The sequence below is a fragment of the Neopelma chrysocephalum genome, unplaced genomic scaffold (genome assembly GCF_003984885.1).
Source record: "Neopelma chrysocephalum unplaced genomic scaffold, ASM398488v2 Primary Assembly neopelma1_68, whole genome shotgun sequence".
NCBI classification, from domain to species: Eukaryota; Metazoa; Chordata; class Aves; order Passeriformes; family Pipridae; genus Neopelma; species Neopelma chrysocephalum.
The window spans coordinates 4,493,152-4,519,253 of record NW_020897727.1 but is presented as its reverse complement, the minus strand read 5'-3'; the positions used below and the strand labels follow the sequence as shown (position 1 = coordinate 4,519,253).

The 26,102-nt window shown below is 37.7% G+C and overlaps 1 protein-coding gene across 2 annotated transcripts in view; it reads right to left on the bottom strand.

Annotated features, from left to right (window-relative positions):
* Positions 1-335: 335 nt before the first annotated feature.
* Positions 336-26,102, bottom strand: part of NETO2 (neuropilin and tolloid like 2) — a 29,266-nt gene continuing 3,499 nt past the window's right edge. The window contains exons 2-9 of one of the 2 annotated variants that reach the window (XM_027685017.1): positions 17,278-17,334; positions 16,399-16,539; positions 14,259-14,507; positions 12,308-12,352; positions 12,091-12,218; positions 8,279-8,507; positions 5,486-5,599; positions 336-2,915 (exon numbers count right to left, since the gene is read on the bottom strand). In XM_027685017.1, the coding sequence (XP_027540818.1) occupies positions 2,335-2,915; positions 5,486-5,599; positions 8,279-8,507; positions 12,091-12,218; positions 12,308-12,352; positions 14,259-14,507; positions 16,399-16,539; positions 17,278-17,334 (1,544 nt within the window). In that variant the 3' untranslated portion in view covers positions 336-2,334. The remainder of the gene's footprint in view (positions 2,916-5,485; positions 5,600-8,278; positions 8,508-12,090; positions 12,219-12,307; positions 12,353-14,258; positions 14,508-16,398; positions 16,540-17,277; positions 17,335-26,102) is intronic. The other variant, XM_027685016.1, reaches the window with a different exon arrangement.

Sequence of the window (26,102 nt, the reverse complement as noted above, 5' to 3'; positions counted from 1 at the left end):
CCAGGGATTTGGAAAATGATGAGAGACTGAAATATTATCCAAGCCATTTGGGAACTTCTTCCATAGAGCTGTTCCCTTTTCCCCACAGCCCTGGGCTTTGGAGGCTTGCAATTTGTTTTATTAATACAGGTTTACTGTTCAGAGACAACATAACTTAGGGAACAGTAGGGATCATGTTATTTTTATCACATGGATAAATGTAGCTCAAAAAGAAAACTTAATCATGCAAACCTAGCACTTACAGGAGTTATATAGATAAAAATGACCTGTGTAAAATTACATACTTGTAAAAAGAATCTGGAACTAACAGACTGTCAGAAATAACATTCTGTGTCTTACAGGTCATGGTGAGGTATTTATTACTGAAAGTGTAAAATTTACTGAAAATATTACTGAAAGTAAATGAAATCTGTCAAATGTTTTAATTAAATATTCAAAAATTTTTCAAGTCAAACTTTACTAGATTTTTTTTTTAACACTTATCTTCTGCGTGAAGTGCATCTAAAAATAATGCCCATTTTCATACCTTCAAATTGGAATACATTCTGGGACCAGCACAAAAACTGACACCAGGATACAGCCTGATGGGTCTGATATATGAGCTTCTGATGAGTTCTTTCTGGACATCAGACAGCAGTAACTTTGCAGTTGGGAAGTGTTGAAGAAACTCAATTCCCCTCTTTTTTTTTTTTTTCCCGAAAATGTCATACATTCTAAGCATTTGTAAAAAAGATTACAAAAATGCTTTGTCATTCTAATGAACATCTGTGATTGCAGCTGTTGTTCATCTTCTATTTTAAAGATTTTTCAATTGCTAACGTCATATATTAAGATAATTTTTTTTTTGTTTGTACTACAGTCAGCACAACAAACACTATGGTTTGACACCTGTAAATAAAGGCTGTGCCCAGTGCAAGGTGGCAGGTCAGCTTTAGTGAAAGGTTTCATGTACAAAAAATACCAGAATAAGCTCAAACCAATAGGGAAATAAAATGTAGACTAATGTGTAAGTCATGGTAAGTATTGTTGGCAAATTGTGATGTGTGCAACAGCGACTGCGTGTTACTCAGAGCTGCTAAGAGGGCCACTGAAACAAGCCTGCTGTACAGGTGCTAGATTGTGATATAATAAATAGTCTGTACAGTATCACACTATATAAAAAGTTTAAAAACCACAATGAGAATATATTTTAAAAATTTTTTTTATATTGTAAAAATTTTAAAATTAGGTCCAAACCACCATTAAAAAAGGTATGAAATGTGCAATTTTGCAAGTGGAAACAAGGGGCACAAGAAGGGTTCCATAAGGGTTAATAAGAGTTGCTTTGTGAATTCTCTGTTTCCAGTATCTTCATAGATCTGGTAATCACACAGACCTCAGAGCAGTTCTCTTCAGGCAAGTAGGACACAAGCTAAAAGTATCACCACTGATTTCAGTAGGGAAGATTGGCTGCAACAAGGAGTAAAAGGCTATTTTAAGAGACAAATGTACAGTACAGTCTATTTATGTAAATACTTGGAAAACGCAGGCACAAAATTGTTTCCCAAGTGCAGAGCTGTGAAATCATCGTGCCATATGGAGCTGTAATATATGGCAGAATATTTTAGAATCCTAAACCTTGAAAGAAAACTGTTGTAAAAGTCTGCATCTAGAATAACACAACTACTCACTTGTGTTTTAACCAAAAGCTGCAAAGATTATGTATTTCCAAATGTACTAAAATATAACTTAGTATTTTTAAAAGGCAGTAACCCTTTTCACTTATTTCTCACAATGGATAGAGTGCGGAACTGATAATTAAAGGCAATAGAAATGGTAGGCAAGTGAAACAGATGGCTGTAACATAATTCTTGAGTCTTAACTGGCACTTAACACTAACTCTACTTCCAATTTGACAAATACAATAAGACACCTATGTTGACATACACGGGGTGCACTTAACTACTTTTATTTATGCAAGTGAGGTATTAAAATTGTCTTCAAAAGCAGACGTCTAAAGAAGAGAAAAATGGTAGCCAGAAGAAAATAGTAGCCATTGTTTTCAGTGTTCAATGATTAGTAGTTGTAGGGTTTTTTCTTCCAATATCCTCTCTTATAATTTCCATGCAAAGTCTCTGTCTTACTCTTCCACTAGATAGGTAGCTTGGGAAGATGGGAGGAAATTCCTCATTTTTCAGCAAGAATTAGTTATGAAGACTGGGGTTTTTTTAAATGAAGTATAATAAGCTAAAAGTGTGTGCATCTCACACGCTGCATATGGTACACTTTTAATATATACACTGTCATTGTACACAAGCATCTTGTATATACACTGATACCACCTTCACCAGGAAGTCAAAAGTCAATAGATAATGAACCTTGTGCCGTATCCTCCCTTCCTCTCACATAAATTTCACATGGAATCTCCTCCATCACCCTGTCTTCTATACCCTGCTCAGGGCACTCGTGAGCTTGTTTGAACGTGTAAGTACTTTTCTTGAAGGTGCTGTTGAATGTTTTCATCGGCTGGGGCTGCGCAAAGTCGTTGCGGAAGGGCAGTTCCATGGAGCTCAGGTTGGTCCTGCTCTGTTTTATGTTCGAGGCCTGGGAGCCACAGTGGTGGTCGTGGATGCATCTGGAAGCTGTTGAAGGGCGTCGCATTTTCTGATAGTTCTCAAGTTCTTCTGATAAATCTGCCAAATCTGCAGAAATTTCTTTGTCCCTTAGTGAAAAGAGTTCATAATGCGGAGGATCAAATACTTCCTGGAAACCGGTTTTATTGAAGGCAGTCTTGCAAGCCATGACCTTTTTGCGAGGTTGCTTTACTTGCACTAGAATTGAAATGATGAGAAGAACTAAAACTATCCCTGATGTGATACCAATGATTGTCCCATGAGTTTTGGTGATTTGTTCAAACAATCCAGTTCTTTTCTTTTCTGCAAAGAAAAAATGAGGATCACGATAAGACTTACTATTTTCCACGCTTTTGATAATGTATTTCAACAAAGCAAATTATGGTGATTGCCATGCAAGTGCCATATTAATAAAATGACTTAATGGCACTGGAGACTAGACCAGTATGTCAATGGGATTTGTCTAATTCCCTGTCATTAGTGGCTACCATATGATAATTCAGTGGCAGGTGGAACTCTGTGACCAGTGCATGCTGACTCAGCTGAGGGGTGATTTCCCTCCTGAACCTTAACTGATCAGTTCGTATTCCAAAATCTGTGAATTAAATAGGCTTAAGTTAACCTTAAATAGGTTAAATCCAGCTACAGATGATGCTTCTCTTGCCATGGTTTGTTCCTGTTGGCAACATTCCCATTGATGTCCATGGAAGAAAACCTAGATTTAAAATCAGCTAGTTCTTCTTTAAAAGTGAAATATGATCACAGTGATATCAGATATATGAATGACTGTGCTGTTTGTTTTCACATCTCTTGGATATGTAATGGCTGTGTCTATTGTGTGAGGCTGTTATACCTAATTCAACATGGGGAACTTTAGCATAGATATATTCCTGTTTTAGGAGTCCGGTAATCAAGTCAGTTGAGGAAAAAAAAAAAAGGAAGGGGGAACCAACCAACCCAAATCATATGGGAATTTTGGCTAGTACTTCATATGAAAACACACAAGATGGCAGCATCAGAACAAGGCAGTTTTCCATATTTAAAATTCTTATTTGAAGACTCAAATTTTCCAGTTGGATTTTTTTTTTTTCTGTAAATGTTCTTGTCCTAGGGGACTGAAAGATTGCTACGCTGAGGCTCTGCAACATCTGCTAGTGGGGGAGAAAAGCATTTAAGACTATGTACAAGAAAATGCAGTAGCCTAAATATTGGATAATATTTTCAGATATCTGGCTCCTGGCATCTGAAAATGTGTGTTATGCACCTAAGTAGCACACACAGTGCATGGAGAGAGTTATACACCATCGTGTGTTATTTGAAACTATCCATGTACTGAACAGACTCCCAAGGAATTGCAATAAGAAGTTACATTTCTGCTTCAGAGCTTGGACTGTTGGAGGTATGGATTCCTGTGCTGTGGAAGTTCTCTTATCTGCATCTAGGTTTCTTAATTCTTGGAAGATATTTTAATCAAAAAGTTTTTACGCAAAAGGTGATGTCTTCTCTGGTCTCTTAAAATAAATTGCACACAACTGACTTTTCTAACAATTTTTGTGTTACAGGGCTTAGGCATAAGTAGGTCACAATATGCTCAGATTTATGTAGCTATTGATATGGATGAAATGAGAACTCTGGGTGCCTGCAGGAACTGAGCACAATTGTGAGCAGCTTTCTTTTTAAGGCTAAATATTGCTTATTTGGTTGCATCAGTCTCCCATAGCTGGCAATATGGATCTAGTCTTCGGCTGCCTCTCAATTATCTGCTGTGCAAGTATTACAGCAGAATTTAGCTTGCATTCAATATAAAACATGATAGGTTGTTCAGCACCAGATATAGCAACTTACAAATATTGGGAAAGACACTTCACATTACAATATGTTTTTCATGGAATTAATTTTTTTAATACTGCAGTACGTGAGTGAAGTGTGGATTCCAGGTGAGATTCTAGAAAGCATTTGGTAAGGATGGGAAAGAGATCTAGAAATTGCACTTAAGAGGGAATGTTGAATTTATCAAAGCTAAGGATTGTTTAGAGGAAGCTTACTTGTACATTGAGAACTTGGAAGCTATGGATCAATTTTGTTAGCTGGAAAGCTTCCATAATATACCCGACATCAGAGTATTTATTAGTGGTGTGAATTCTTTTTGTTTACCCAAAAGGCAATTAAAAAGTAGGGGTGCTTTAACAGAATAACAATTTCCTCAAATCATGAGAATTTTTCCTACAAAACCTCATACTGAAGCAAGTCTTTACTGCAGTTGTGATGGTTTAAATAATACTTCTTGTCCCGTGTTCTAGAGGCAGAGATTTACATATGTCTGTTTTCCATGTGATTACTTCATGCTTCCTAACAATTCCTCCTTCCTCTCATCCTATCTCACACCATATGCAACAGTTGAATTGACTCTGAAATAGCCTGAGATTTATAACTCAAAAAAAATGTTTTAAAATTGTATTTGTCTTCCAGGATTGTTGCTTCTTTCAGCCCTGGGAAAGGCTTTTTATGCTTGAAAGCTTGTTTGTGTTTTTCCAGCTCTCTGTTTTTTTTTCTCTAAAAGGCATTACCTGACCCTACAATTCATGGACAGGATGCAGCCTGAAAAATACTAAATTCTCTTTCCTATCAAGCTGATATCCTTTTAAAATAGAGAGTATATGCTGAAGAGGAAGAAATTTAGTTATGGAGCAGTAAGATCAATATTCTGGATGCTTACATGTCTCCTGAGTTTAAATATAAAATTTGGAACACATTCCTGAGATTAGCAGAATAGTGTCTTTAGCATATTTCCAGGAAAAAGACATTTCATGACTTCCTTGAAAGGCAAACTGACCAGCCTAGTTCATAAAGGCTCTACTTTGCACTACACTCACCTCTGCAGTGATTCTCGTCCCAAGGGTATGCACAGTTCTGGATGCCATTGCAGACTAAAGAATTATTGATGCACATGTTGCTATGGCAGAAGTAAGTGTTGCCTGAGCAGGGAGCTGCAGGGAAGAGGAGAAAGAAAACATTCAGAATTTTCAGTAATTGATGCGTAGCAATAAAACTATTAAGTTCATGTTTGTTTTTTTAACATGCTAGCACATTCTTTATCTTTGTTTCGAATACAATTGCTTTTCTTACACATCACTAATTGTCAGATGATTTTCTCTCCATGTGGTTGCTTTCAGGTGTGTTGTCTATGCTACAAAAAAAATTCTTGCTCCAAGTGGGTAGGGTAGGTACCAGATAGAGACAGTCACAAAATAGAGATAATGGAAGAAGGCTTTGATTTGTGCCTTTAAAAACTTAATACTTAAAAATCTCATGCTCACCATCAATTATATATTTATTCTGCTGTGCATCTGCTGTGTGGATGTTGTGAGGCAGCCCCTGAACATCTGCATTTTAGAGCCCATTAATATCTTAAGGCAAATCAGATTTCAGCTTGTGGAGGGCTGTTTCAGTAATTGCAAGAGATTTCAATAACTGGAGGCATCTAAGTCATTCCTGCTTCTGAATCAAAAGCTCTTGGATCCTCCTATTAGAGCTAATGCAGGGATTGAGAGAGTACAGTTTAGCTTTTTATCTATCTATATATAGTAAGAAATTTGAAGAAAGAAATTAACTAGAAAGCTGCCGTGGAGATTTTATGTTTTTGTGAATATTTGTTATAGCTCCTTGACTTTAGGAAAAAAGATATTAAAAAATAGTAATAATTCTTTTCAGGGTGTTGTATAATATACATAGAGAATTATTTATGATTTCAGGACACTGGACAAGAAATTGGTTTTCCCTTTCTGTTTCAGTAATGTGGTATTTTCATCATGGAAATGTTTATTATTAGTGGATTCAGTTATATATTAAACAGCAAAGATGTGTGATAGACATTCTACTATTTCGTTTCATAAAAAGAATTTATTCCTGAGCAGTCTGGATTCTCTGAAACATAATGGAAAATCCAAAGGGTAGAGCAGAGGGGAATGACTACTCCTGAATACTGCATTTCTCACTTATGCCTTCTGTTGGAGTCTCAGTGACAAAAAGTGGAGTTATGCCTAAGGAAAAAAAATTCAAACCTTTAATTCTGAATTTGCATTCCCTAAATTTAATACACATTGTCTTCCCATTTCTTACTCCACTAAGTCTGGTAACCTACACTCATTGGTTTTAAGCCTTTGTATTAGCTTTCTGTCACTGCTTAAACCTGGCAATCTGGCAAGAAATTCCGTATAGGAAGATATGGACCTGTATAGAGTTGTAGTTCTTTTGGAGGCCCAGAGGAATAAACAGGAATGTAAGACATTCCCTTTCTTATTTCCCTGAACAGGTGGTTCTGTATTTTTGGTTGATCTTTTTTACTGCTGCTTCTCCATCCACTAGCACAGTCTCTATTGTACATTTTTGTGTAGTCTCTAACTTTTTGTGGGGATGTCCACAGTTTTTAAAGATGAGACAAATGGACTGAATTTTCCTTTTGTTTGTTATTTGAGGAGTATGAAGACTAAAAGTCACAATGATTGATCAGTTCCAGTCCAGGACTTCAAGGACATAGCTGGACTCCTCTCATACCAGCTGCCTAAGATGGTGCAATGTTCACAGTGTCCTTTGTATCCAGCATTATTCATGTATTGAATCAAGCCAGAAATCAAATACATTGATTTTTAACATTGCTCTTAGCTGAATTACTTAGTCAAATCTGCAAGTAGCACTAGGTGTGTGTCAGGTGACTGTCATGCACAATTAGTTCATTTATGTAAATATTTTCAAAAATATTGATCGTTTTCATGGTTGGCTTCATATAATTACAAATCATTAGTAAGGTAGAAGAGAAAGATAGCTTAACAATCTGAAAATGTGTGAATTCACCTTTTTCAGTTTGAAAAATTGTTTATGACTAGATTGTTTAAAAATACATGATACATTTTTCAGCCACATACTTTTCAATTACCTGCCAAGAAAGGCAGTATCCAAGTAAAAAAGAATAACCACATACCTCTGCAGATTTTCTTCTCCTAAAGATTTTTGAGATGCTTTAAAATCTTAAGTTTGGAAAGTTATCTAGCTTTAGGAGTACTTAGTGTTTCAACCTCTTGCATTAAAAAAAAAAACCACAAAAAACCAAACCCCTGAAAAAAACCCCAAACTCAACAACAAAAAAACCTCTTAGAGCCATATGCAGCCGAGGAAAAGGGAGCAGCTCAGGTGGAGTAGGGTAGTTCCAGATCTGAAACTGAAGGCAGAGCTGCGGATAGGAAGGAGATCGAGCATGTTTTCCAGCCTTCTGAACATCCCGTGTGGGCTTGAGAAGTGCCTGTTGTGGTGTCTGGCAGGGAACTGGAAGGTGGGGGGGCAAGTGGGAGAGCTCACTCCAGTCCGTGTTGTCTTTTTGAAGTAAGTCTGTGCTTTTTTGTAGAACTGTTTGTGGGAAGGACATAGCCTAGGGCAGTATTATTGCTGAATTCAAATGGAAAATAAGCCTTTTAAGAATGAAGGAAAGCTTTTCTTCAGGAACCACCTTACAGCTGTAATAAAGCAATTATCTAATTCACCAGCTAGTATGTGAAAGAAACAGAAACAACCTTTTTCATGTCTTCCTGCTGTGTAATACACAGCTGATGCTTTCCCTAAAACACTTGAAGTGTCCTGATAACAGGAGAACAGGCACTTTAAAATCTACTTACGGTCCACAAATGAAGTGAACAGCATCCTGAACCTGCTCAGTCTGCTGCCTTCGTCTGCCCACATCCTCACCACCCCTGTCCCCGTCTGCAGCATCACATCGTTGGCCACGGTGCTGCAGAACTTGGCCTTCAGGTTTTCAATGGAGCTGCTCCCGTCATACACAGCCACAAAGTTTCTCTTGCATTCATTTGAATGCTCCATTTGATAGTCGAGAAACCGCATGTAGATCTGTTAGAGAAGAGAGATTAATGTCTCTGGGGAAAGTAACACAGAGAAGACAGTTTTCTTTCTTAGCAAATATTGAATAAGATGTATTGTTCCCTTACAAATATGGGTAACTCCCAATTCACAACTCTTTTAAACTTACATTTTCTCACTAAATGTCCACGTGGAGTATTACCTGAAATTTTGTCTTCGGTATCTGTTTCACTTCTTCCCACTCCCCAAAACAGTCCTTATTTAACAATTTACTTTGATATATTTCTGCTCCCTTTGGAAAAAAAGTACAAAGCAGCACACTTGCTGAAGAAACCCCCAAGCAGCTCTGCTAAATGGGAAGTCTATTACTCTAAAAGAGATACAAGGAATGCATAAATGTGCTGAAATAATTTTAATGGTATTTTGACTGTTCTCTTTTCTTTTTAATTCATAAAAATAATGTTAAAATATAAGGGAAGGAGTCTAGTCAGAAAAGCTCTGAAGTAAAATAAGGAAATTAAAATTTATTGCTTCAGAATGAAAGCTAATTACTGAACCATAGCAGTGTTATGGAAGACACAAACCATGAAGTCAGGAGTAATTTGAATAAAAATGGAACTGAGAGAGAAAAGTAAGCTGGCTACGTAGGAAGAGGTAATAAATTTAAGCTAATCTTAATTCTTCAAAAAGCAGAAATCTAATCCAAGAAAAGGCAGCATATGTGTTTGAACATGTGCAGCAAGGAAATTAGAAGATTGAGATGGTACTTAAAGAGTAAGGAAATAATTTATTTTGCTGGAGCAGGAAACTTGTGCAAGATAGTGATTTAGTTAGAATGACATGAACACATCATAAGGGCTTTTTAATCTCTTAAATGGTTGTATTGGAATTCTCAGAATTCTAGTGAAAGTTTATGAGATATTAAACTAGGTCATCTATGCATGCTGCAAAGGCCATTTTCAACTTTAAAAATTTGTCAGATAGCCCTTGTTTTGAGAGAAGAAATCTGTCCAGGTGGAGGCTGAGGTCTCCTGCTCTGTGAGAGAAAAGCTGCTCCTCCTGTATCCATGAGCTCTGTGTGCTCAGATCAGCCTGGCTCTAGCCTGTGTGTGTCTTGAGGACCGTCTCTGATCACCTCTCTGGCCCGTGCTATGGATGCTAAAGGAGTTTTTTTGCACAGTGTGGGTTTTTATGGATCTCTGCCCAATGAGAAGAATCTCCAAGTCCTGTTTAGGCTGTGAATGAGGAAGTCAGGGTGGATGAATCCCACACCTGCATCTGCTCTATTTACCTGGTTTTCTGCCCTTTTGCCATATCTTGCTTTTAACCCCAGCGAGTGCCAAAGCCTTTCAAAACTGAATTATAAAAAATTCACTAAAATAAAATTAACCACCTTTGTGTGTGGGGAAAAAAAATACACACCACATCCCCCCATACACCTAACAGGCTTTCCTGAAGACACAGTAAAAGAGCACAGGGAAAGACAGGTGACATTTGTACCCCCTGGCTTTTCCTTCCCAGTGCTTCCAGAGGCAGGTTGCCAGCACTGCCTTCCCTTGCACCTTCTGTCCAAGGTGCAGCCTGTGCCATATCATCTCATGCTTCACCTCACTGTTTTGTGATTTTCAGTGTACCCTTTTTTTTCCTGTTTTCTTTTTTTGCCCCCTGCTGTTTCTGTTAGATTTACTGCTGGAAATTCTCAGCTACACTGAGAGCCTGTCTTCCATTGATGTCTTATCTCACAAACGTGGGTGTGAGCTGTAAGTGCTAGTATTTGGACTGAGAGATGGTATTTTCTCTTAATGATTGACTTTATATATCTGCTACAAAATTACAATGAAAACTAAAAATAATTTAGTACATGTGTAGTAGAGCTATTATTTGTATGAAAAAAAGGAATAATTCCATTAAAAGCCCTCACTTCTTCCCAAGATCGTCTGGGTTAGCGTTAGGCAAATGTAAAAGGTCCTCACTCTTAGATTATATTGATTATCCTTGTAATTTTCTGAAATCTAGAGGCAATTTATTACATATATAACAGATGCTTCTCTGTTATGCAGATTTTAAAGGTACTTTAATTGCTATAGTTGTGTCAGTTTTAAAAGTTTATTTTTATTATAAAATCAGATTGAGGAAATTAAAAATGTCTATGGTTATTTTTCTCAAGAGGGAACCATATCAGATCTAATGGATTTTATCACCATAATTCTACCAGAATTGAAGCTTGAGAAACCACTGTCAGAATACTAAGAATTATTTTTCTGTAATGTTTTAAATCAATAATTTAGGGTGATGATCTAATCTCAGGACTCACCGAACTATAACTCTGCCCTCTAGAAGCATTCAATAATTTATTAAAATACTTAAGCATAAGACCTGGTGCACTCAAGTGGCAATGTAGAGAGAAAATGGTTTTATTATTGTTTCTGGTAGAACTGCTATTACTTAGACTAGGATAGGGCTCTTGGGAGTTGAGTCACTTCCTCAAAGGCTCAAATATATTAATGGACTTTTACTTTCTTTCTTGTCTTGTCCTCTTATTATCATCTTTTAGGTTGGTGTTTTAGAATGCACTTGGAAGTTGGTTAATAGGGCTGGTTAGTTAACTACAAGGAGTGTGTAAGAAGGCAGAGAGGTTTGTCATCTTGGCAGCTACTGCTTAGAAATATTTTTTAACTTTTATGTACATGCAAGCAGAAGCAAAATTAAAGATATATATGCTATAAAAAATAAAAATATGTACTCTTCTGTGCAACTCATAATTAACAAATACATGATTCTGAAACGTGTAGCTGTTGGGTTTTTTTAAACAGGCTGTAGCTATTGTATTTTGGAATTGTGAATAGGATTTTACCCTTCTCTCTGCCTAACAACAAATCTCGAGTTTTTTAATGAGCATAAGACAGTGATGTTTTTGTAAGCAGTCTCTAGTTCTGCAGCACAATCATAAATAGCAGGTACCTGAGTAACTAATGCTGATTTCTGGCTCCAGCAGCTGATAATGCCCCTTTAGGGTTTGGGCAGAAAAGGTCCAGCAAATTTTATTGAGGCACTTTAAGAGATCGTGATCCTCTAGCGAAGTCAGAAGAGCGATAATTTCTCAGCTGTTTCCAGGTGAAAGCTGAGCCTTTCCTTTTAGCTCAGACTGCTGATGAAAGTGGGTTTTAAGGTGCTGGATTGTGAATGAGATGGGAGAAGCAGACACGTGTCACGTTGACTTTGAACAGAACCAAATTCTCCAACAGAACCACGGGAGGTAAAATGCTAAACCATGGCAGTGAGATTTACTGGGAATTATCAAAGGTGTTAGCCAGCATTTTTGCCTGCAGTCCTCCAATAAAACCAGAGTTCAAGTCAAATGCTCTTGAAAATTGTTGCTTAAACAGTTTTCACAGTTATTTGGTATTTGAAGTTTCAAATAATAGGAAGACAGTTCTGTGGACTTGTGTAAGTTTTATTTCAGAAACAATTATCTATCTGGATTTCCTAAACCACTGATACATAACTCATTTTGGTGAAAGTAAGGAATTATGCAAATCACAGCTAGTGACCATTCCCTGTTATGAATGTCATGGAAACACATTATATACTGAATTATGTGAACAAAACCCACCTTAGCATTTGGAGTAGCTTTAATTGTCCATATACAGTCAACTGCTTGTCCTGGCTTTGTTTTTCCTTCTTGTTCTACTTGACTGGAACGTACTATTCCATCAGCTCCTGAGAGCTCAAATTGGCAGTCTAGGGAGAAGATATACCTTGCTGTCAAATACAGTATGATATTAATTTAAAATTTCATGTATAAAGAAATTGTTACTGTAATACTAGACCTGGGATGGGATTTAAAATGCCTCCTAGGTAAGTGAAGTCAGGATCTGCAATAGAAAGAAGCCATGAATCACAAGGACTATCAGTGCTCGAGAATCACTTCAAGGTTTAGTATTATCTGCAGATTATGTCCATTTTTTAGTACGGCACAATAAAAATTACCAGAAAGTCTACTGAATCAATTGGAGGGGAAAGAGGCAAAGTTTTTTTTAGATGAGAACATTATTCCACAATGATTGACCTTATCAGAATAAGGCAATTCTATCCTGGCAGCTCACATTTCTAGCATAACACTAAAAATGACTATTCAGTATTTTGTTCCTACATTATGTTCTGAATTTAACTATTCCAGTTTTCACTGAAATTGCTGGAGCTCCACAAGAGTATAGGGGATCTTTCTGTGTGCAGAAAGGTTACCTAGATTTATTTTATCAGACTGCTGTCTGTCTAGTTTTGAACAATTTGAACTGAGTTTAGCAGAACATATCAACACTTTGAAATTGGTAACTGCTGTTAATAAAGAATGTGAAGAAGAACAGTTCAATCCTGAAGATACTTATTCCCTGAGTACCTTTATCTCTTCTACTAGGCCAGGTAGTGCAATTCGAGACCTCATTTCTGAAGGCAGAATTTCACCTTGATTCCTCCTCCATCTCCTTTCTCCTCAATGTGATGTGTAGGTAGTGTACACATCTGTAGTAAACCTGTAGTAGTACACAGTGTGCACAATACTAGTAAAATAAGAATATACTTTTTCATAATGGTTAACTGATGGTACTTGATCTACTGAGACTAGAAATTGGCTAAAAGTGAGTCTGTAATGGGCTGGGATATCCAAGGCTTGCACTTCAGTGATCAGGTTAGTGTTTCCTCACAAATCAGCACAGACACGTTTAAATGTATATTTGAAGTTCCACCTGGAACTATGCTAATTTAGTGATGTTTATGAAATGCCTTTGGAAATGGACTTAGCAAAATGCCCAAGTACTGTCCCTATGGGAACATTTTAGCATGTTATTCCCAGTGGACTGGCCACCACGTTTATCTGAAGTTTCCAAGTCTAAATCCCTAAGCAGTAACACATAATCATAGATAGTGTATTCATCTGCTGTAGGGGTAAAGACCAGTTGGGTAAAGGTGACATTAAGTTATGCCTGTGTATACATTTGTAAAAGGAATGGAACCGACACTTTTATATTGCCTTTTGTCCCAAAGGACAATAAAATGCTGATAACCACACATGTAGTATCCATGAAGTACAGTAGTCAAGCATTGCACAAGGACATCAGGTCAGATTTTCATGTAAGAATAATGCCTTGCCAGTTTTTTTAGTGGCCCCACAGAGCAGATGTACTTTTTGTTTGTGTAAAGGCACTGTCAGCACATTATCCTCTCCTTCATCCCTGTAAACTACACACTACTGTGACCAAAGAGCAGCTCTGTTGTCTGAGCCTGTGGATTGAGGGAATGTCATTCTACTGAGAGCTGATGCTTGGACTGTATAGAAACGTCCTCTGGCTTTTCAGAATGGAGATTTAAAATGTTTTGCATCTGGCTGGAGTGCAATTGCAGATTTGCTTTGAGTGTTTTTGTCAGTGTCTCATGCTCCTGGAGGACAGGCTGTTGAAAATGCAGCTGTTGGTGTGCATAGAGGCTCCTTCCATTACTACCACTGGTAAAACTGGTACAAAGTAGAGGAACAAAGAAGGATGCTGCTGAAGACTTCAGCACGAACAAGATCAACTGTCCTCTTCACCAGCAAACTACAGACCTGTAATTTCCTTCAGTCAACTTTCCAAAGTGGTTTTAGTCAAGTATCCCAAGTGGGACTGAGACTGTGACCATCACACTGTCACTGTGTGACAGCATAAGCACTAATGATGAAATGCAGCTCTAGACAGAGCTCAAACACACCCACAGGGTTCATTAACTTGGGATTTTAGACATCTTTACCTGGTATAAATGAGTACTTTGCTTGAAATCCCTTTCCTTCCAGCTCCTCATCAGACGTAAACTTGATCCACATAAATCTCCCTGTTGATCTAATTAGCGCAGGACTTTTCAAACCACAGTAACGATTGATGAGAGGGGAGAAACCAAAAGGTCCATCTCGAACCTCCAGATGATCAAACCGACATTCAAATGAGGGTTCTATGTAATAAGGTTCATCAAAGGTCAACTCAATTCTTTGTCGTGGAGCAGCTAGATATAAAAAAATCGAGCAAAAGATTAAATGAAGGTCTAGATAAAAAAACATGAAGACGTGAAATAATGAAGAGACAGGCCTCCAAAATAGCAACATAAAAAAGAGAGTGGAAACTTCTCAAAATATATCTGGCAGTCTCCTACAAAAACTCAGATACACTGTAATAAAAATTTTTTAAATTATTTTGTAAAAGATACTTTTGCATAGAGTTTTACAGGGTTTTTTTGTTTGCTGATCTTCATTGTTGAGAATTCAGAAATGGCATAAATTTAATGCAGCACATGTAACATATTAACATATGTGCAGAGGTATTCAAATAAGGTTTAGTATTAAGATATAAATTAAAACCAGTGTTATGTGAAAGCAAAATACACAGTATAGGACAAAACAGTGAGGTATGCAGAAAAAAATGGAAAAGAGGAAGATATGAAGAACTACTCACTGGTATATTTCTTAAAGTCCAAATTTGCAGATCCATTGGCAGAAGACATCTTTTATTAGATTATTCAGAGAAGTGTAAAAGCTTCAAATATGTTATTAATATGCAGGTGGCTACAGATGTTGGCAAGTTTGAATCAGTGGCAGCCTAATATCAGGATTTGGATCAGACCCCTAAATCCTGATGAGATGCAGCTATGACTACTTTGAGACTGGACTTTCACATCCATGGCTTTATACTGTGTGAATAACTTTTGTGTTCCTTGCTCTTGGCATCTCTTGAGCTATGTGAACTTCCAGATACTCACTGGTATCTGGAGTGCCAGCATTAAGGAATCCCACGCTGGCTGCTTTCTCTGAATGCAAAAAGGATTTACTCACGTGTCTCTAACGCTCCGTTCAGACCTCACGCCTTCTTTATACATGAGTTACACACATTTGTAGCTGTTTGTGCACACTGGTCGTGGGCTGCAGGAAGGGACAGATCTTGGCTAGAAATTCTGGAGGGCCTTGGCCTCACTCGGGTACCCACAATGTTTCTGTGTCAGGACTGTGAGGAGAGGCTTGGGAGCTCATTCTGTGCCCATGTCAACTGCCTCGTTTGACCCCGAAGCCGGACAGGCTGTGTGTGTTCTCTGGTGCCCTCACGGTCAGGCAGGACTCAAAACTTAAACTGTGCATGTGTACATGCAAAAAGGAGGGTGTCTGTGAACCACCACTATACTGTACAAATAAAAACTCACTGAAACCTATTACTTGAAATATTTCAATTAATTGATATGAATCAGATGATTAAGCTGACTAATATTTTTAGCTGACTTCAGTGGGTTTTGTGGGTGCATTCTAATAAGAGGAAAAATAATTAGAATGTCTCAAGTCTTGCAGCCTTTATCCAAGATATTCTCATTGGAATGTGGCTTTATTCAAGTTAATGACATTTTTTTGTCCTCATCACATTATTTTAATAGTGCCTTCGGCAGTGCTAACAAATCTCTGTATTTTTAGTACAGTGCTATGGCAGTCACATGTATCTTTTTTATTAATGAAGGACAGCATAACGATTTTCTAACACAGTATGGTCTGAAAATAGTCTTCCTCTTTTGCTGTTTATTATCAGTGATATTAAGATAACAAGCTACAATTTTTATCTTAATAGTTCTGTGTCTTCATAGATTACAGTAGATCTGATGCTGCTTTTTCTGGTTGTGAGGGTATGTCTTATTCCCTACAGCTAATTTTTTAATGTTTGCATTTCTTATTAGTTTGTTATTATTACTTCAGAGAGCAAATTTAGGTTCTTGTTCAAGTAAATTTATGCAGAATTTATTATATTACCAGTATGGCTATGCAAGACTTCACAGCATTGTAAAATGACACAGTCCTAACAGTTCAAGATTATCCATTTAACAGTAAGATTACAGCACAACAAAACAGAAATACAGCATGTACCTTCTAAGATATAGATGCACTCCTGATTTGGGGGGTACATGTTTGGGTAGTTTGGTGAAGTAAAATGTCCTCCATTACTCGTCCGTACCCAGTTGTCGCACTGGGTGGGGGGAATGCGATTCACTCCAATATTCTGCCCACCTTAAGCGAAAAAAAAAGTGATATAACAAATTTCTTCTGCAAGCATGCAGGTTTGATATTGCAAAAGTAAAACACTGGCATGACACCCAGCTTATAAAAGAGGACAGTAATTTATTTTGGTTGAAAACCCTCTTCTAAGGTGTTTGTTAATATCTAACTATATCTGTGCAGTTTTAATTTGCAGACCTTTGAGAGGACACCCAATACTGATACAGGTCTTAGCAGCCTCCACTAAATTACATCACCTTCCACTGGTATCTTGGCAGCTTCTTGATTTATGAGGGTGAAAACTCTCTCTCCTGCAGAAATTTTCCAAGGAAATTCTGTAGGTGTCAGTTCAAGGAATTCTTCTCCTCTTTTAAGTGTGGGTTAATCTCACATACGAGAAAATAAGGTTTGTGAAATCGATGCCTTCCCCACTCAGCAGTCTTCAAAAATGTTTGGGGGTGGACTATTTGAAAAGCTTGTTGTCAGATACAGAAAACATGAATTCCCATGGTGGTTTCTTTCCCACCTCTATCATCTAAAACCATAGAACTTTAACTTCCAAGTTCTTTGTGACTGGATTGCTTTGTTCATTCACAAGAAAATACAGCAAATGGGGGAAAATTGAAAATACTAGAATTCATACTGGTAATCCAAGAGCTATGAATACCTGAACACAAGTACTTTCATGTATATTGCTCAATTAAAAACTGTTACATTTTTTGACAGAAAATCATCAAACTAAAATTGTACCTTGTGTCTTCTGTGCAACGGCAATCCCTTCCACTACAAGGATTGTTACCAGCAACACTGACGAGAGAAATTGGACAGGAAAAACATCAGTAATTCATCAAAATTATAGCCCATTCTCTGCAGCCCTGATTCATGCAAATCCTAGCATTACTGACCAAAACAACTGAGAACACACAAAAATACATAATTCATTTATGTGTTTTAAAATTTCAACTTTAGGAAACCAATGCTCTCTACAGGCACTGTTGGTTCTTCTTCCAGGTCCCTTATGAAAGTGTACATGAGAATAGCAATTAATTGTTTGGGGGGACTTTAGGAGTATTTTCTAGAGTATCTGCTAATTTACAAGCATTTTCTAAAATTACATGGTATCTATTTTCTATAAAACTTTTATATCCTGAAACAAGATGTTTCACTGCTATAATGCATCATACTTATCCTAAAACTCTATTTGCCTAATGTGTGCAAAAAGACTTCTCCTGCTTCCAAGAAATTAATCTGGACCACAGGATTCCCTGCATGGTCTTATCCCTACATGGATTTCAGGAGCACTATTGAATTGTGCTTGCAGGACTGGCTGTTGTGATGCTGCCACAATACCAGGGATTTCTGCAGATGATGTGGCAGCCGAAAATGGGCAGATACAAGTTACAGCGATCTCCTTCCTTCCTTCCTTTCCCTCCCTGCCTCCTTTCCCTCCCTTCCTCTCCCTCCTTCCCTCTTGGCTTTTCCTTACATTTACGTTTTCCCTGCACCCAAGAAGCATCACTATGAACAGCACATATTAAAGATCCAGTTTCCACTATCCATCAGCAATTTTAAAGCAGGCTTAATGTCCAGATTTTCCTAAAATGCTTTGCCACATCAAATTGTTAGGGATTACCACGAGGGGAAAAGGGAATGAAATAGAGTATGTTAATATGCCACTCTTCAAATCTTTCATTTGCTTCCATCTAGAGTATCTCTGCAATTCTGACACATCTCTTACAGAACTACCTAAGCAGGCCTGGACTCTGCCCTGGACAGAAGCTGGCTGAGGGGAGATAGGATCCAAGTAATAAAATCACAAGTATCATTTAAATTCTGAATGGAGAGCAACTATTACTTGTCTCTTCCAGTACAGCAACCTGGAGCTATCAGACAAAGTTAGCAGGTGGCATGTTCAAATTAAACAAAGATTTCTTTTTTTCTTTTGCTTTTCTTTTCCTTTTTTAACGCACACACTTTGTAACTCATCCCTGAAATAAATTTTATTTCAGAAACCCCTTAAGCCATAAGTTGTTGAAAGTCTGGGTTAGTATTTCAGGCAAATATAATTTGCTCTATTTTTATACTCTTTCTGCTTTTGCAACTCTGTGAAAGAAGATACCAGGCTAGATGGACCTTTGATCTGACCTGTTATGGCCATTCCCATGTTCTTAATCTAGCTGTCAGACAGGTCTTACCACTGCAGGAAAAGAAAAGAGATTTCAGCAGCAATTTTATTGTCACACTCAAGAATTTAATTTTATTTTCTCAGTTTTCCTGTCTGGTTGCTCAGGCATTTTAGTGGCTCATGTTGAAAAGGCATTTTCTCCATCTGTGATTTTCCTTGTGTTGCTGAAAGACTTTGAGCCCTTCAGAGAGTTCCAGGGTGAGCATGTACTGACTGTGAACTACGATGATCTTGACCCAACTCATCTACAGGCTCCCATAATGCTGGCATGGATATATTATCTTGGGAAAAGATAAAAGGAATCAAAGTCTGCTCCTGAAAGTGTCCATATAGCATTTGTGTTTTATTATGTATGTCTCTGCTGCCCTTTCTCCTCTCTGCCCATACTGAAACAGGCTGTATTTCATTCTGAGACTTTCCTCACCAACAAGTGCTTTTCCCGTGTAAGTCAAGTTCATAACTGTGGGTGTTTCCTAAAATACCATATGGGTCTTGCAACAAGTGTTATGTTCCTAGAAGCTTATTTGATTTTTAGGGGTGGATTATGAGATAGTAGGTGAAGACTTAAGTAGTTTTTCAATTTCAATCTTTGCAATAATTCTGCATTTTCACCAATATTAACATACTGAAAAATATGCTTTCTGACTGTTATTATCCCAGTACAAAGTATCTGTCACTGACCATTGCTGACTCACCCTCCTTCAGATGAAAGCATCTAGCACCCCATTATTGGTCTTCAGGTTAGGAGTGTTCACTAGTCTTTAAAGCAAATAAACAAATATCTCATCTTTATTAATATGACTGACGTTAGTTTTCAGCTATTTTTAGTTTTTAATATTTCTCATAAAGGTGCTACTATTTCACAATTATTTGCATTTTATTTTTGCAGCTTCTCTGTTCAAACTGTGCAGAGGTCCAAGTTTAAATGCATGAACTGACAATGCATTTGTGCTCCTGCATTTGTACTTGTCCCTAAAAGAGAGAATCTTGGTAGTGGTTATAAAGTTATCAGTCTATTTGCTCTGGGTTTTTCTATACTGGTTGTGGAGCAACACTTCAAAGTTGGCTTTTAAAGTAAATGCAGTTTCCACAATCCTGTGTAAATCATGTGTCAGTATGTTCTATTGAATTCACCTTTCCTGAAGATGTGCTGTGCCCACCCTTGTTTTGCAAGGACATAGCAAGCTCTGTAGAACTTGCTGTGCCACTTCTCAAAATGTGAAATGAGCTCTGACTTTTTGTCTTAGAGCAACCAAACACAGAACTATGAGTGAAATAAATACTTTTGTGACTAACAAAATGAATGCAGTTACTTTCAAGCAACTGAAAAATTTGGGAGTTTGTTTTTTATTTAGTACAGCTCTTTACTATGGCTACCACTCTTACTGTATACTTTTTTTAAAAACAAATACCAGTGTGCATCTGTTTATTTGCGTGATTGTACTGATAGCAACAATGTAAGAATAGATGTTCAGCTACACTAACCATTGATTTCCCTTCTTGCTGATGTGGATAAAGAAACAAGCCCCCTAAAATGACTTCAGAAAATCTGGTTGGCTTTCTCTAAAGCCTGTGCCGTTTCTATAAATAGTCCAGAGCTGTGTATGTGTGTGTAAGTGCAAACAACAGTGCATATTCCTTGCAGAACAGCATGGATATGCAGGCAATTGCAGAAGATAAATGGGCTGAATATTTGCCTTAATGTCTTCCTTTTGTCATGTTGTATGGATGAGTGGAAATAGTAAGTATGGGTGACCTTCTCTTTGTTCCCTGCCCTCTGCAGTCTTAATCTCTTCCACCTCTTTCTTACCCTTCCCTGGCAATGCCCATCCTTCTCATGCTCTCCACAAACCCTGAAGATATATTCAGAGCAGTCCACATAGCAAAGGTTTCAGGGTCTTCCTTTGCCATTACTTTTATCCCGGGTGACAGTATGACAAAGGAAGGAGGTGTCTCTGACTAATAGTCTGGATGTGTGCTGTCCTTATCTCTATGACATTGCTCCAAAAGAGATGCAGAGGACTTACCTTCTTCCTGAGAGTACTGGGCAGGGATGCCTGAGGTAGTATTGCCTTAAACTGTGTGCATTTACATGACACAGTATAATGTGGGATAGCAAACAGGAGTCTGGGGGCTGAAAACAAGGCCTATCAATATTCAGGATGAAAGGAAAAGAAAGAAGGGGAAAAAAAATCAGTCGGGATATTTTTAGACCTTTCAGACTGTTTCCATTAACCCATTTTTGTGAGCATTTTAAAAACAACATAGCAATCACTTGGTGTTCTAAATCCATACCACTTCCTGGAAAAATAATTTTGAATCCCAAAGACTAATTTGGACAATACAAGTCCATAAGAAGGAAGATGTCTAGGGAAGAGACAAATCCTGTAGGATGGTGCAGTGGAGAGCCAGTGCTGAACCAGTGTCCTGGTACTGCATGCAGGGACACAGACACAACAATTAGAACAGACATGAGAGACTGAACTACTCACTAAGAGTCTTGTAGCACTTCCAGAAGGATGAAGAATGATCTTGTAATTTCTGATAAACTGAAATTCAAACAGTTATAATGGACCTGAACTTACAATGGGACAGAGTATTCCTCTGCTCCTTTTTTCCTCTTTTAAAGTCTCTTACATCTCTCACTGACATGACTATTCTTCAGTGCAGATGAAAGACAGGTCTAGACTTAGCTCCACAGTGTATTATGGCACAGGAACCAGAAGTAGCCAGTCAGAAAGCCACTTGAACATGCCTTGGCAATGTAAACAGCAGCACACAGAGTGCAGCACTGCATGACTGCACTGATTACCAAAGGGATGGAAGGGGAGGTCTGATTGTGCTGTTTCTAATGGAAGAGTGTGGTGAGAATTTTCTAGAGGACACAGATATTGGAGGCTGATCTTATGAACTTAAGATACTTAATTGGTAAATATAATAAAGGTTAGGGCTTCTGCACCTTATACTGAGCTTCTACTTCATGATATGTACCCTGTAGAAGAGGCCATCATGAAGCCAACAGCAGCACACACACTGAGGCAGACAGATTAAAAGGGGCTTCTTTTATTCATGAATCTGCTATTTGCTACAAGCTTGTATTTCATGAATTCTGGTGCATACTTTTGTACTACCATTTAAAGCTTTCATAGTTTTTACCTTTGTGAACATGAACTAGGAATAAAGAAAAAGCAGTAAGCTTCTTTCTCTGTTTTTAAAAGAATGGATTTTTCATTTTCTTCACTTCTTTGCATGAAATATTTTAGATCACATAGCCTGCAGACAGCTGTATAAATTTTGAAGAGTGAAGACACTAACCATACATTGCAAGTTCTTACTATTCTGTTGTTGAAGTAGGCTTATGGAATAATATAAAAGAAGCTCCTGAACTGCTGTAATAAACCATGCAATGTTTGCAGGAGTCAAGATTTTGTTGGCATTTCTTAAAATTTTCTGAAATAAATCTAAGCTGAAAAAAAAGTCAATTTGTGTATTGAAGTATATACAGAGAGGTTCATATATGTGTGGCTTCTATTTCTCTTAAAAATGAGAATAATATAGTTAGTTTTATAGTAAATGGGTCCTCAACTCAATATTGAGAAATCAGTGTGTTGCTTAAAAAACAAGTGCTTTAGGCTGCAAATCTGACATATGCTTGTACTTTCCGGCAAGATGCATTTCTCAGATTTCATGGGATACAGTAGTGCTCTGAGCTCCCTGTGATATGTCTTTCCTCTCTCTTTCTGCATGCTCTAGGGATCTTCACACACACAGAAAACAGACTACATTTGCTGTGTGGCTCTGAGAGCAGTGTCTGTCTTCAGTGATGACAATGGGGGATCTATGCATGCAGGGCGAGCTGAACATCAAACTGGGGAGCAGTCAGGCACAACTGAGAAACAGAGGGGAAAATTCCACCAATTTTTAAAATAAAGACTTAATCGTTTGGAGTATTACACATTTTTAGTGCAGTGGTAGTCAGAATCCCAGGGATAAAGATGACAGACTTCGCTTTAAGCAGGATTCCTTGTATCTCTCTGCTGTACTCCCTGGATTAGGCAGCACCTTGTATACATATAGATGGTAATTGGCAACACACAGGTCATGCATGTTGGAAAACCCTGCCAGGATGCCTGCTTCTTTCTGGCAGATACAGCCTAGAGTAACAAATGCTGATCTTAATTATATACACTGTGTTTTGCCTTGTGGGAATGAATCCTTTTCTGTGTACTGTTCTCAAACCTAGCTCCTAATTTGCCCCATGTGCTAAAATTAGCGTTACTTTCAGTAACTGCTCATCACAGCATTCCAGCTTTTATATCCTTGTTTCAATTCACATGTGTCTAAATATTAATGTTAGCTATTAATGTGCTGGGGACATTTGTGATATCATATTCTATCTTATTCTCTGGCCCAGATTACATGTACAACATAAATTACTCATGTTTTGGTTGCTTTTAAGGACTCTGATCAAGGATGAGTTGCTGCAGAAATTCAAAGTGATTGACTGCTGGGTGGTCTTGTAAAGAATTTGTGCAATTTGGACAGACAGGAAAGTGTCCAGACACTTTGGATCCTACATAATTCTGTGTGGATGGTCATCTCCTTTTCTTTTAAAAAGCTTATTAACTGCATTTCGTATTCAAGCCATTTTTAGCTCAGAAACGTGAACTGTAAATTCCAAGGAATGAGATTTTTCTCTCTCTTCCTAGCACTTGGTGATGTTTGTTAATTGACAAAAGGAACAGTGGATTGCATCTGTTGCTGCTTTTTTTTTAGGCAAACAATTCTATTGCTGAGGATGAAAACACAGGAATTTTTCAATCCAATGTTTTTATAGTTCATAGTCTGAATATATTCCCTAATCTATTGTGGTCTCAATAGGACACTTGCAGATTGGTAAAATGAGTATCAAAGAGCAGTTAAGGTGGCTGCCTACAACTTATCCTATTAACAGCTCCAGTGATTTCCTCATATTGGAATATACTGCAGGATTGCCACAGAATAAAGCAGCAGAGATGAAGGTATGCATCCAGCAAGACATATTTTAGCTGGGTTTAAATCTTACCCAGAGCATGCGAGCGGAGCTGCCAACCTGTTTTTAATCCTCCTCACAAAAGCTGGATAGCAGGAGTGGGCTTCACCAGCTATTAACAGTGACTCCAGCGCCTTCTAAGATCCAAATCTTGTTAGCCATTAGCTGCCAGCAGGATATCTGAATGCACTCAGGTCTATTCTCAGTTATAACAGTTTCATCTCACTCCAGCTGTTTCCAGTAGGGATTCCTCTCTTTAAGATTGCCAGAGAAACAAATTGGGATTCTGTATCTCTGCAGAGAAACCAGGTTAACTGATTCAGGAAGTAACTGCAGTTCTCCCACATCCCTTTGATAAAAATCATCTCCAGAACAATTCATGCTTGGATGGATCTGTGACAGAGTCCCCTCTAGGTTAGCTCAAAACATTTAACATTTCTGATCCTGTCCCCCATTAGAAATGTATAAGCAGCTGTGGGCTGCTTCATTTTACCAGTTGCTCCACATCCTGTTAGTTATAATCCATCCCTGGGTCTGTCTGCCAGCAAAACTTCTGCCAGAAGAATGATAGCTTTCATTTTTAAAATAGAAGCTTTCCTTTTTATATGGAAGATCTTTTTTCTTCATCTCCAAGATGTGTGCAGCAAGAGGCTGATGAGAAGGCTGCATGTGCAAACCCTGCTGATGAGGGGTTTAAAAAACCTTATTAAAATATATACACTGACTTCAAGTTCAGATGATTTCCCTGTAGCTGACAGAACTGATCCTGCTGTACATGACTATTCTGAACACACCTTTCCAAGAGATAACTCATTCCTAGAGCACTTGGATAGTGATACTTTGGACTTAAAAACTCATCAGACTGTACCAGACTTCTTCATCTTCTTCATTATCAATATAGTGTATTTTTCAGAGGAAATCTTCTCAGGAATGTCTATTATGAAATTAATATTAAAAGTTCTGCTGTCTGCTGTCATGTCTGGCAACAATTTATGTACACAGTAAAATTAATTTTTTTCTACCTCCTCACTCTCAGTCCCTTAAAAAGAGGCTTCTCTGTGTTCACCAATTTTACTGTATGCTAAAGAAGGAGGTTTTGGAGTTTTGTTAACATATTGGCCGTCCTTTTCTGCTGCATAGTGGGGTCAGCTTTATGATAACAGAAAATGGAGTGAAGCACAAAGATAAGCTAAAAGAAATGCGGATTTTTTTCATTAGAAGTTACCTGCTGGTTTTTTGTTGAAAAATTTACACTTCCCAAGCCCCATCTCTTGCAGTATTGGAGGTGGCAGTTGCCAGTCATATATTGAGAGGCAGCAAGCTATTTAAAGGTAGCAAGCTGTTTAAGTTGTCCTAGACTGTAAGTGCTTCATTAATTAAACTAACAAATTGGAGTATACAAGGCACAAAGGCAGCAAGCTTCCTTGCAGCGCTAGAACCCCAACTTGAATCCAAGACATCATAATTAAAATTTTATTTCAGTCCAGATGGGTTATACATCAAGTGATGGATTTGTTTTGTATGTAAACTCTGTGTACAAGAGTATGTGCAATTATCAGCTCTCTTCATTTCTGCAATGAATTACACTGTGACTTTCTGACAGGTTCATAAATGATGAATAGCTTATAAAGTTTCACTTTGGGGGTAATTTTTCTGTCTAATCTCTTCCTGTGAATTAAACCTTAGGGAAGACACTGGAGATCTTAACTTTTTCATTACCTAGGGATACATAATTCAGCAGCTCCTTTAGCTTCAATCCCATGTTATTCTGTACTCCAGCTACAGCCATATACCTGATTTATACACTGAAACTTTCTATTAATATCAATGTAATTATAACCAACTTGTTCTGTACAATTTTAGCAGTCATGGTCAACTATCTCCTAGGAAAACTAGGGAGTTAATGTTTTTGAAGTCATGCTGCTGAGTGGTGCATTTTGGATATTAAGTTTGTATGTGTATTAGGAGCAACACATAATACACACCACCAAGTACTCTCCTTGTTTAGAACACAGCACCTTTTTGAATCCTATTCCACAGTTAAACTTTAGTTACTTCTGCTTAACTCCTTAGCAGTGCCAGCAGTTTGGTGCTTCACTTTTTTCCCAGTGCACCAGAAAAGGCTGCAAGTAGATACTGTTTATTATGTAAAAAATGAAATTCTGACTTGCACTTGATACTGCCCTCATTAGGGTCACTTCAGCCTCTTCAGTCAGTACTTTGCCTTTGGTTTCAATGAACAAATTGTGAAATTATTAACAGATTTTTATTTTTTTTTCTCTGCTTGTTTTAGCTTTTTGGGTCATTATTACACCTTTTGATTTTGGAAAGAGGTGGCCATAATTTCTAGCTGTTGTG